The 12,689-nt window shown below is 41.1% G+C and overlaps 1 protein-coding gene across 1 annotated transcript in view; it reads left to right on the top strand.

Annotated features, from left to right (window-relative positions):
• LOC122792253 (digestive cysteine proteinase 2-like) overlaps positions 1 to 12,689 on the top strand; it is a 266,381-nt gene that overhangs the window by 148,786 nt on the left and 104,906 nt on the right. Inside the window, exon 8 of the mRNA XM_044060003.1 lies at positions 9,576 to 9,667. Coding sequence (XP_043915938.1) covers positions 9,576 to 9,667 — 92 coding nt within the window. The remainder of the gene's footprint in view (positions 1 to 9,575; positions 9,668 to 12,689) is intronic.

The following is a 12,689-nucleotide window of genomic DNA, read 5'->3' as shown; positions in this document are numbered from 1 at the left end:
AATGACATTTCAACTTAGTAATAACAATACTGCAAGTTGGATTGGGAAGTAGGACAGTCTCTAACCAATTTGAATAAGTCTGCTAACACCAAGTAAAGTTGACAATTCCAAGATATCTGTGGCTACTGTCAAACCAAGGTAGTTCAGGAATCTGGCTTAATTGAAGTGGTTCTTTTTGTTTGGGCTTTGTACTAGTACTTAACAAGATGAAAGTACTTTTCTCTGAACATAGAAGGCCAAAATACTAGTATCCTCTCCCTTTTGGTAGAATCAGTTTCTGGGTGGCCACAATGCAAATTCTTAATGTACTCTGACAAAATCATTGCAACAAATCTCTTCAGGACCTTTCATGATACCATTGTCACAATCCCATCTCTGTATGGAAAGTACTGCTGCACTTCTAGTAAACAAGATTGCTTTGAAGGCCATCCTCTACTGATGGTGGCTCTGCTTCTGGAGAATCAGGTCTGCAGCTGTGAGTTCTGAGATAGACGTGTGGAAGAAATTTCTCACTTTCATGACCTCAGCCAGGTGGCTCATTGTGCTGGAAATGTTTTTTCTTGGTGATCCGGATAAGGTATCAGCAAGATAAACAAGATTGAATTTGTACTTATGCAATATGAGCATCATTCGTTGCAATCTGGCAGGAGCTGTATGCATAGGCTTTCTCAAAATAGTAACTAAAAGTTCGTGATGGATTTCGATCTGGATAGGTCAACTAAATTATCATAACTTCAATCTTGCAAACACAATTGCCAGAAGCTCTTTCTCAATCTGGACATACTGCATCTTGGTTTGGGTAAGAGTTCTCAAAGCATAGGCTATTAGCTTTACCATATTGAAGAATGATTGCACCTAGACCAAACTTAGAAGCATCACAGGAAAGAGTAACTGATTTGTGAACATCCTAGTAGCTGAGAGTTGGTGTAATAGCAATTCTGTTTTCAGCACATCATGTACTCTTTGCTGTTTTAACACGGATGCAATTTGGTCTTTGGTCAGATCTCCCAGCGGTGCTGAAAGTTGGCTTAAGGCTGGAATGAATTTGCCTAGATAGTTGACCTTGCCAAGAAAAAATGTAGGGCTTTAACATTGTCTGGAGCTGGCATCTCTAATTGCTGAATTTGCACTTCTGAGGATTTAGCTTGGGATTCACTTCACATTCCCTTTCCTAAAGCTTTGTGAGATTTGTCATGTTAAACTTCACCATTGCCTCCTACTAAAATATCTTCTATAACACATGGATAGCTCAAACATTTGCTCCATCGCCTGCTGAAAGACTTTACTTGCAGAATGTATTCCAAATGACATTCTCCGAAATCTGTATCTTGCAAATGGTGTACCAAAATGTGGTAAACAGTGAATATTTGGTCAAGCAAAATTCGTCAATTAACACTTTGTTTAAGACAGAAAAAGCAGTGGTGGTTGGCATGAGGGCAGCAACCTCCTCTACTGTGTGCCATAGGCTGCCTTAATGCTTTGTTCAGATCTCTTGGATCAATACATATTCTGATATCTGAGCTTTTTTTATGAGCTACTAATACCCGTTTAGTAGGTTCTTATTTTACATTTGTTGACTGGGATAGTCTGGCTGGATACATGCCCATTTTCAGTGGAGGCCCGGGGAGAAACTCCACAAAAATAATAGTACAATAATCCAAGAGAGCAAAGGATTTAGATGTTTCATTTCAGAAACCCTAACACGGTAGGAATACACTGGCACATGCTAAAGTTTAACAGAGTGAGAAAAAATGTGAAATGGATATTTTCACTAATGTAAAGCACCATAGGAAAACTGCAGTATACAGAAAGGATAAACTCAACAGGCATAACTGTACATTATGATATGACACAACAGATGAATGGAATATCTGGCTTGCTGATAGCCTGTTTGGTAGAGAAAGACCAAGTTGTTGGATTGGGTTAGTCAGGGTTTCGGCAGGGGCAGATCCAGTTAGTTTTAAAGTATATTTTAAGGTCTTTTTTTTAATAGGGGAAGAAGTTTCTTGGGTAAGAGTTACAGCAAGTAGGTTCCAAATTTTACCAACTGAGCTGACAAAACAGGGAATCTCCTGCTGTATTGTTGGATTTTAGGGTTAGGACTGATAGGTCACTTCGTTCGTTCAACAAACTAAGAGCATTATGTGGGCAGATAATGCTCTTGAGGGTTGGGGTATTGTCATGATTTACTTGTGTGCTACTGTAAGCTGGTTGAGCTTTAAAAGGGAAGGAAATTCCAGCCAATCAAGTGAGTTAAGTTGTTGCAGTGTTGAGTCCTGTATGCCATACTTGTGGCTAATCGAGCTATATGGTAGTAACAGGAAGATAGTTTGCTGAGGTTAGCTTTAAAGAGGTTAGTAAATACCAGTGAGGCATAGAGGAGAGTGGAGAGAAGATGGGTTCGTGCAATAGCAACCCTAGTAAAAGGGGTGAGGGAAAGGTTTAACCTTTTTAGAGGGATTCTAGTTTTTTGTTAATGGACTTAATAGTGTGGTTGATATGCACATCAAATTTGAGGTTAGTATCCATTACTCCTAGGGGCTTAGTTTGGTCATCTGGGGATAGGATTGTGCCAATGTTAGACTTAATAGTGAAGAAAGGATGAGTGGATTGAGGGGTGGGTAGGCATCTTGGTTTTGTTGGGATTCAGGAGCAGTTGTCTATTGACCAGCTTTCAATATTGGTAAAGGTATTCTGGGTTAGGGATAGCAGATTTGTTTGTGGTTGAGCAAATTAAGGTAGAATTGTCGGCATATTGGATACAGTGTGCATTTGGAATGGTAGTATGAAGGTCGTTTAGGAAGGTAGAGAAAAGGAGGGGACCTAGTATAGTGCCCTGAGGGACTCCTAGGTTGACCGGGAGATGTAATGATTGCTTGTCCTGCCATAAGACAGCCTGCTGTCTACCACTTAGGACTGAAACCATTGTAGTGAGTGATGGTCCAGGAAGACTGCTTTCAGGGTACTGAGCAGTAGCTGATGGCTGACCATATCAAAGGCCTTGGGTCCAGAAAGCATGCAGATAGTTTTTCGATTTAAGGTGGATGACACTGGTGAAAGATAAGAGCTGATGAGGTACTATGGTGTGGTCTGAAACCATGCTAGGAGTCTTGAAGTTTAGTGTGTGTGTGTGTGTGTGTGTGTGTGTGTGTGTGTGTGTGTGTGTGTGTGTGTGTGTGTGTGTGTGTTCAGACCACCAATAAAGGATCATTCGCCTCCCTGGGATACAAGTCATGCTACACCTTTTAAATCTTCAGTAAAAACCTAAAATTTCTTTCATGGAAAACTTGTGTGCATTCTTTATGCAAGAATACTTTCTGAACCCCAAACCTTTTTAGACTCCCTACACTGTCTTCCATAAAGACAGGGTTTTATTAAGAACTAACTTTCCCCTTTATCCAAGGATGAATCTAACATTAATTCATTCACTTACAGGTGGTCCCAAATTCTTCAAATAAAGAATACTTGCTTCATCTTGTAGATGTGCAGAGTTGCATTTTTATCTACACAGGACAAAATTCAGAAAATCAGATCAGCTATTTGTTTCCTTCTCACCAAAAATACTGGGTTATCCAGCTTCTAAAGTTACTCTCTAACTAAATCACTGCATTTGGATCTATTCTCAGCAAGGCACTGCCCTACCTAAATCCCCACCAGAGCTCTGTCTAGATCCAGGACTACATCTGCTTTTTGGTAAAGAACATTTTATTGATATTTGTGCAGCAGCTACATGGTCCAATGCACGTACATTTGTTACTCATGACAAATTGGATCTTGTATCCAGAAGTAGAGCTGCCTGTGGCTTGGTGGTACTCCATATCCTTCCATGAGGGCCACCGAAGATCAACATAGCTGGGGACTGTTCCATGTGTTGAATGAAAAGGGCATCGTTTATGTACTCACCATAACTAGGCAACTGTGGTGTCCATTTTCATTCTTCCTCCACTTCCCTCCCATCTTAAAACTTCTGGAGGAACCTGTCCGATTTGTTATCAGAACTTGTTCAGGGTTGAACCCTTTTCTTTCAGCTGTCCCTGTTCCCTTTCCAGTTATAGGGACTTACAGCAACAGAATAAAATGCACAAGACAGGAAAAGTTATCACAACCAGTGAGGAAGTCACGAACATTTTAATATACTCTTGTCTCGGCCAAAGCTTTCAAGGAGTAACTGACTGAGGTGCTGGAAATGGACAAGGGCATTACGGGTAGAGTGAGGAGCTAGAGTTGTATGTAAAGTCTAGAATATGCAGCAGGGTTGGATCTGAACCAAAGTGTTGAATGACAAGGGATAACATAGATGCCTAGTGGAGTATGTATTTATCCAGCTGAAGTTTTAATCCTTTATGTAGTTGAGGTTTTGAAGCATGTCATGTCGGTTTGAAATGTAGTGGCACAGTATTTGAACACTTCTTACCCTGGTGGGCTTTCCAAAGTTCTGATCTTCTCAATCCATGTGTCAGTACTGTTTTCTGCCCTCTATTACTTCTCTGCCACCACTGGTTCCAGAGTACTGTGCTAGATGCTAGTGCATAATGGGTGCAGAATATGTTTGACTAAGTAGGCATTGCACAGAAAGGTTAATTACTGTGACCAGTGTAAAAGCAAAACTTGTATCACAGTTGCAGTAGATCATTGAATGCGGTAGCTCAACAAACTTGCAACCTCAAAGCTTTTAAGTGCAGAAAGAGAATGCTGGTCTGAAGGAAGGAATGTGACTGAGAAAATCTTAATGAGAAGCCTTCAAGACAGTAGTAACGCCAGAAAAAAAAATATGGTCTTAGGTTTGCTTGAAAGAGGATACTTTTTAAAACTATGAATACCCTCTACCCATGAGTAAAGTTGGCTCCTTTGAAATGTGTACAGAACTTTTGCATCAAAGTAAAATTTGTATACATTATCTTGGAACTTTGGAACAACTCTTGTATCTATCTGGTTTCTATACTGGGCTTTTGTATGTGAATTTTCTGCTTTTCATTTGAAAATAAAATCTTCCTTTTCAGAGAATTCATGTTGCATTAAAAGTATGTTAACTCTTAACGACAGTTTGACTTTGTCACTGTTGGAGGCTTTAGAAAATTCCAACACCTCGCCCTCCTAAAACAAGTCTTCTCTAGGCCTATCCCAGGCAACTCTGCATTGATTCAATAAAATTTCCAACAGACTAATCTATAAAGTGGCATAAGTCTCCCTTCTTGCCAGTTACTGTTAGGGGTACCCCAAGGCTCTTGACCCTGTCCTTTTTTTAATTTTTCATTAATTTTAATATCTCCACATAGCAAGCTGTCTTAATACATGGATGATTCATCCCTTGATAGCTCTGTAGACAGGTTGTCTTCAAAAAATCAGACAAAGCTTTTAACCTCCATTGAAAATTGGCTCCACAATATACAACTACTGTTAAACCCACGAAACGCTAGGTTACCTTCTCTCCCAAACAAGACAAAACCCATTTTAAAATTACCCCTTTTTCTAATGCAGTAGTAGAAGTGGTTGGTTATTTAAAGTAACAGACGTTGCAACATTGTTGGATGTGCATCTCAAGTTTGAGTAGCCCCCACCAATAAACTCCAAAAACTAGGCATTTAATACTAGGCTAGAAACTTAACAACCCTAGTTACTACTGCCTATCGTTCTTGTGTGGGGCACCAATCCTCACTAATATGCTGCACAAAAATTAACCAGAGCAATGTAAGAACCAAAATTGCAAAGTAGCTGCTAACAAACCCATAGAACCAAATATGTAAAGCAGTTGCACTGGCTTGAATTACCTCACCATCCTGAATGCATTAGTGATTCATGACTTTAAACCTTCAAAATGCACAGTGACATTTTTCAATTACTATCCCAGCAGACAACTGATTTTCTCCACTAAACATGTGAAATGTGCAGGAAATGTCTTGTACTCTAGACTATTGTGAGATAGTGAAACTCTGTCCCATTTGAGAGCCCGTACCCAATATCCACGCTTTCATGTGTACAGTATGTACTATGTGTAGATGTATATAGTGTATGTAATGTAACAGTAGATTGTGATTTACTGCAAATTAAGTTTGAATATACTGTAGAGATTTTACTCTGGCAAAAATATTTAAGTTGCTATTTGTCAGTTTAACATGGTTTGTGAGGTGTTAATTTATAACCCTGGTATGACATCTCTTGCTTTAATGTTTGGATTTTTGTACTGGAAATTCTGTCTTGTCAGTTGTAAGATGAGTGTCAAAAGTTTTTGAGATAATAGAACACTTGGTACAGTTAGTTGAGGGGAAATGCACTAGAAATTAAGTCCTAGTTCTGATGCATGATCTTTTCTTAGCTCTGATTTGCCAGTAGGAGTCCCAGATTGAGGGTCTTCACCAAATCTGGTTGCACCTAAAAAGAGAAATTTAAATGCGACTCTGACCACTTGCCTTTTGCCCCGTCTTACTGTAGTGTACCTTTTTGCTGGCCACCATGGAACTGGATTTAGACAGCTGGTATGGGAGGTTTGGTGCAGTAGCCCTGGGTAGGAGATACTTTGCCAGACATAATACACTCCCAACTAGTTTTCACTAGTAGCGAAGTTAACAAATTTGTCATACAGTTATCCAAGGAAGCCACATTAGCTATAATTTGATCAACTGTTCTGTAGACAGTTGATTTCTGATGCATACATGGCTGTAGTGCTATTTTGGCTTCTGAACTTTGTAGTGATTCTAAATCTGATGAGGACAGCAGTGACTTCATAGCTGACCTAGTCCAAGTCACTTATTCTTCAAAAGTTGAACCCAAACTGAATTCAGACTGTTTTTTTTCCCTTTAGCACTTTGGACCTTCCCCAGAGCTAGGCAGGTTGCATCTTTGAGGAGATGGCCAATTCTGTGGCTGCCCCCCTTGTACCTTGGATGTTTACAAAGCTTGTTTGTAGGCCACCATTATAGTTATTCCATCAGTAATTAACAGACCAGTCATATCCTGTGCCTTTTTTCCTTTGACTGCTGACCCAGCTGCAGTCTCCATCTTGCCTGCTGAAATTAAGTCCTTTGCTTCATATAATCAACCGCCCCCTGATAGAGGGGAAAATGGTGGCATTTTCAGGGTAAAAAGATCTCAAGGTCCAGAGCATGATTGCTAGAACCATTCTCCAGGACTTCCTGGATCTGTATGCTTCCCAGGTAGTGTGAGCTTTGGAAATCTACCCAAAATGCCACCGGGGCAGCAGGAATGATGAACAGAGTACAGCTAGTTTCATCCTACCCTGTAACAGTCTTTGGTTGCTTGATCTGCTCCTGAGTGCCATGCAGTCCTAATACAGTTGCTCTTTCTCATCCTTAGTAGTAGTCCTAATTTTTACAATTATGAACTTCCCTTTCTGGCACCTCACTTATTCATGTTTTTGCATCTGGATCAGTTTTTGAATCAAATTTGAATTTGGCCTTCGTCTCAGCATTAGCTTTTAGCTCTGAGTCTCCAGAATTGGGCTGCATCCTATCTGAATATTCATTGAGACCCAGCTGTAATATTCTGTACCAACTACTCTTGGAGCAATTGCTTTAGCTCCTTTTTCTTGCCCTATTGTCCTCCGTGTTACTGGGCCTTCCAGATTTGCTGCTGCTGCCTCCATCAGGAAACTTTTTTTTTCCTTGCTGTGTTTTTTTTTTTTTTTTTTCCAATTTGGGAGGCATTCAGTTTTTACAGCAAGATCATTCTTCCCAACTTATTCCTGCAAATCCTTTGCTCTTCAATAAAGCAGAATATGCAGACACTATTATAGCAAACCCATACCAGAAATCATGACTCAAGTTGTAGCAGAGTAAACCTTTAACACTGCACTTTGGCAAGCTTGGCATTTCAAAAGCACTTCTGTCTTCCTACATAGAGTACATTTCACCCCCAGAGTTGTTGCAGATTTAACTTCACTTCTCAGCCTCCCCTCAACTGTTTGAGTATACCCTGAGAATTCTATTACTTTCCTGTAGCATGTTTTGTAATTCTTCAGACTACAGTACTCCATTATGGTTTTTGAATCACTAGCTCCAGTAATCTTTTTTGCCATAGCTAGCTAGGCCTAGTCACTGCTGTTCTTAATACACAGTCTGCACTGGTCAAGGGTAAAGTGAGTAACACTCTAGTTCTGTTTGGTTAGCTTTGTGTAGCCCTTTTGCTTTGGCCTTGCCTATCCAAGGCTGTTAATGCCTGGTCCTTCCATGACTATTCATCCAGGCAGTTACCAATACCTTTCCAGAAGGGTAAACCAGGACCGTGCGGTTTGTTCACTGCCTTGCATAGTTCCAACAGTTGAAGTGGTGTCCCATGACTAGAGTTGCAGAGACCCAAGTATGGTCTCCTCTTAGACGTACTGCTCTTATCAGGTCTTGTACTCTTATGGTAGCTACCGTCTCATTCCCAATGAGAAACCCTGTTCTGCATCTAAAACTTGGCAAATTAAGACTGTTAGGCTTACTGCTTTTAAATTTAGTTCAAATGGTTTTATTGCATTCTTTTACATTTTGCTGAGTTTTAGCCATACTGGATAGCTTCCATTTTTATACAGAACTTTGAGAAAAGCTTCCAGCAACAATTTCACTAACCAGCTTGTGTGTACAGCTGTTGTGGAGAGTCTAAAGTTAGGCTTTGGTTCTTGAAGCAAATGAGCATGTTAATGTACAGTTGAAACATAAAAGCATTCAGAATGTAATTTAGTTTTGAAACTCTCAAGGATATCTAGATAACTGTCTAGCTGTGCAAATCCAGCTCCAGTAAAAGGAAAAGCTAGTCTAGATTATATCCATGAAGAAATCTAGGAAGGGTTGTGCCAGATTATGAAGTAATCCTTGTTAAAAATGTTTCAGCTGGATTTGTATTTGGTAAGGTTATTAAATTGCATTTAGTGTAGTCTAGTGGTGATCCAAGGCAACCTGCAGTACTAAAACATTTGACCCATAGTAGTTTGGGTAATGTCTGCTCTGAGCATTTGAGAGCAACATATAGGAGGGGCTTGATATGGTGAAGCCTTGCTCGCCTGCATTAGTGTTCTAAAAGCAGTCGGTTGAAGGTGTTCAGATGTATTTCAGGGTATTGCCACTTTGGCCTGCAGATGCCTTTTTACTTTGTGGCAATCTGTAGCAGTCTGAATAGCTCAACAGGTAGCACATTTGCCTTTTAAGACTGCTGTGGATTTTTTCCCACAATAGGTCCTACGATAACAGCAGTAACGCTGCACTCTTGCTTGCTGTCCTTCAGATCAGAGGTTAAACTGAGGCCCCATCTGTCATAGCTGGTGGTAGGACAGCTGAATAAAAAAGATCCCATGGTACATAGAGAAAGAGTAGGAGAGGTTCTCTGGTGCACTGCCCAAATTTACCACCTTGGGTCTCCCCTGAAAGAGGCCACTGGCATAGTGGGACTAACCTAGTCAACAAAGTGAAATATTTTTCTTTGGGGAGGGGGGGGGGGTCTTCTGGAGAATTTTGTGGTACTGATGCCACTCTGAACTCTTGGTATCTGATCAGTGAATCCATTTGCTTGTCACATCCCATAGAGAGCTGTCTGCACTCCTGGCTTTTTAATGAAGTTGACTGGCTTCTTTATTTCTTCAGGTGCAGTAACACCAGTGAAAGATCAAGCAGTGTGTGGCTCGTGCTGGAGTTTTGCCACGACTGGTGCTTTGGAGGGAGCACTGTTCATAAAGGTATGATTTGTTTTCCACGGCCCATGGAAGATAATATATAGAGCCGAAGGGGTTATTTTTCAGTAAAATGTTTGTATAATGTGCTCAATGTAAGAACTCTGGGGGATTCATAAAGGTTACCACAGTGTACATTGAGAGATTAGACTGCAAATGCTTTGCGGTAGGGCTCTTAATGTTTCCTCAAAATGCAATGTACACATTGTGAACCTTTATGAATCCCCATATGTCTTAAATTTGATTATTTTTGCAACTAATGGACACCAGTCCTCTTGCCTATATCTTGTATAGTAAGAAAGATGACAAGTCTAAATGTATAAAATTACAGCTTTAAAAGAATTTCTAGCTTCCAATCTGAAATTGGAACACAGTAGAACAGTTGTGATTTATGCATTGCATAATGGAAGATGGATTAAATTTGAGAGAAGAGTACTGAGAATGCTGGAGTTTGTGGGAAAGGGGTGGCTTGGCTTCCTATTCTAAAAGGCTATATTTTTAAAGTTCATGACCTACTCAATACACACACCTGAAAAATGACTTTGGTAATCTGGGATCTGAAAGATAACAAATTAAAGCTTGTTTTGATTATTTTTGATTTTGGTTTGCATACCTTCCATGTATTCTGTAAATTCTACTTTTCATGCTATCTTTGGTGTAAAGGGAAGCACTATGACCCAAGCTGTACAGGTTTGGCTAGCATCTCTGGTGCCTGCTGGAGCTAGTGTGGCAAGAGGAGTGACATGGCTCTGCTGGGTCCCCCTGTTTTTTGAAGAGAGGGTGTAGTGACATATGCCCAAGGTGTTGTATGTTCCTGAAGCTTAATCTTCCGAAGACTCCCTAAGAATGCTAGCTTCAGGTAGGCTGGGTTTGTTTAAGTACTTGCATCTTTCACCGAAGTGCGCAATACTTCCTTGTTATCTGTTGCACATTAAGCTTGTAGGGATCTTCCTGGATGTTTGCCATGAGTTTAGGGACAGGAAAATTGGTTTGGCTGTTGCCCTGGGGAAGAGGGAGGGAAATCGGCCAGCTGGCTGAGGGAGGGCTCATGCTTGGCAAGCCAGTAGGGAATAAAAATATCCAGATGTTTTCGTAATTTTTTTCCTCCAGTTCAAGCTTGTTTTACAACTGCCTTCAACTATTGGAATTTGCATAACTGGCTTAACAGTGGTGCTGCTTGGGTTACAGCTGCTTGTGCTGTGTTAAGGTATTTGCTGTTGCCAGTTTTATGTGTATTTTCTAAAACTAGCATTAATTTTTGCATGCGCAATATTTATGTTGAGGCAGAGTTGGCATTCTTAAACTATCTAGGATTAGTTGGTATTTATGCTGTATGTAAAGACTTTGTGGCCTGAACTGAGAAATAACATTAAGGTGAAGTGTTTAGTCTGAAAGCTGCCTGGTAAAGCTCATCTCACAATTTTTGATTCCGTGCATACCTTTTTGTCTCCACAGTCCTTCCTGAGAAAGGAAAGGTGTATTGATCCCCAATGTTCTAAGACTTAATTTTTGGAAAGCTTGAAAACCTCTTCTCAGGAGCCAGCTTGGGGGTTCATGGTACTATTGTCACTAGGAACAAAGAAAAGGGCCACTAATTCCTAGTTGTCTCTGGTGAGACTTCCTTTTTTTTTTTTTTTTTTTCAGGTTCTGTAGAAACTCTGATGTTCGTGTTTCACTGTTGCAGTCCTAACATATGGGTTTATCTGGCTCCCGGTAGCCCTCAGTCAGCCCGAATATCAGAGTCCTTGGTATAGAACATCTGCTGCCTTTTGTTGTAAACTGATGGCAGAACGTCTGGTATAAAGGGAGGCGGCCGACGCCATTTCCTCAGTCTTTCTTGCCGTGGAGCCCGTAGCAGATGCAATTCGCACTAGTGCCAGTCTGCAGTTTACCTTTTTTCTGCATTCCGACTAGCAAGTTGAAGACTCCTTCAGATAATACCCCATTGGGGATCCTCTTTTCTTGCTTTAATGAATGTCAGTAACTGTCTTGCCTGTGAAAAACAGATTCCGCACCATGACATTCATTCCTGTTGTATAACTTGTTTGGGCCTTGAGCACGATGTCCCTAACTGTGATCTCTGTGCTTCCTTCAATTTGTGTACCATATGCTGTAGAGTTAATATTGTATATAGGCATTTAGGAGTCTGGCCTAAGTTCATCGGTATGGTGTCTTCTGGTCTCCCGACTTCAGATATACTTGGGAAACGCAAGGACCGTGACAGGTCTAGAGTTAAAGCTGCTGACGACGCGCAGTTAAATTGGTTATCGGCCCAGCGGTAGCTAGTGAGGTGCTTTTGCAGCCCCTACAGTCAGCAGACTTTCAGCTGCAGGCCTCTGCCGAGACCTTTACGGAGTCCTCCATGCTGCAGGCTGCTATCTTGTCTTCAGACCCTCTGCCTGTCACTAACTCAGATTGGTCGGGAGCCGCTATGCAGGTACCGGCTTCTGACTCCTCTTCGACATTAGACCAGAGCCAGAACGACTACCTTAGTTCAGACTTCTGCAGTTGCTAGGCCTCCCAAGTCCCTCCAGATTACTAGTAAACCTTTCAGATGCAAATCTACCCATAAGGGGGCATCGGCCTCCTCTCCTGTGCCTCAGTCCCAGTTGGTAAAGATGGCTGGTGATCTCCTTATCCTTAAGGGCTCTCATCCCCCCCCCCCCCCCCTTCCTGGAGGTCTAGGGAATTGTCTCCTGATTTGACTGAATCAGATTCTGAGGTTTCCAGTATTTCTGCTGGTGAAGGAAATTCTCAACTTTTTTTCTGGCTTTGAGGATTCTATCCCCTCTCCCTCCCCTCCAGAAGATTTTTCCTTTGGGGATACTTTGAATACTCTTGGGGAGCACTTTAAATGGGAAAGTCAGGATTTCCCTCGGTCGAAGAGGATACAGGAATTTTTAGATTTGCCACAACATAAACCTCTGGCTATACCTCCTGTTTTGGAACTTGTGGATGATGTTTTTATGGAAAACTCCTAATTCTGTTCCTCCTGCTCTCAGAAAACCTGATGGGTATTATAGGGTTC

This window comes from Protopterus annectens, chromosome 1.part2 (genome assembly GCF_019279795.1).
Source record: "Protopterus annectens isolate FY-2018-M chromosome 1.part2, PAN1.0, whole genome shotgun sequence".
Lineage (NCBI taxonomy): Eukaryota > Metazoa > Chordata > Ceratodontiformes > Protopteridae > Protopterus > Protopterus annectens.
This window is presented reverse-complemented; position numbering and strand designations above follow the sequence as displayed.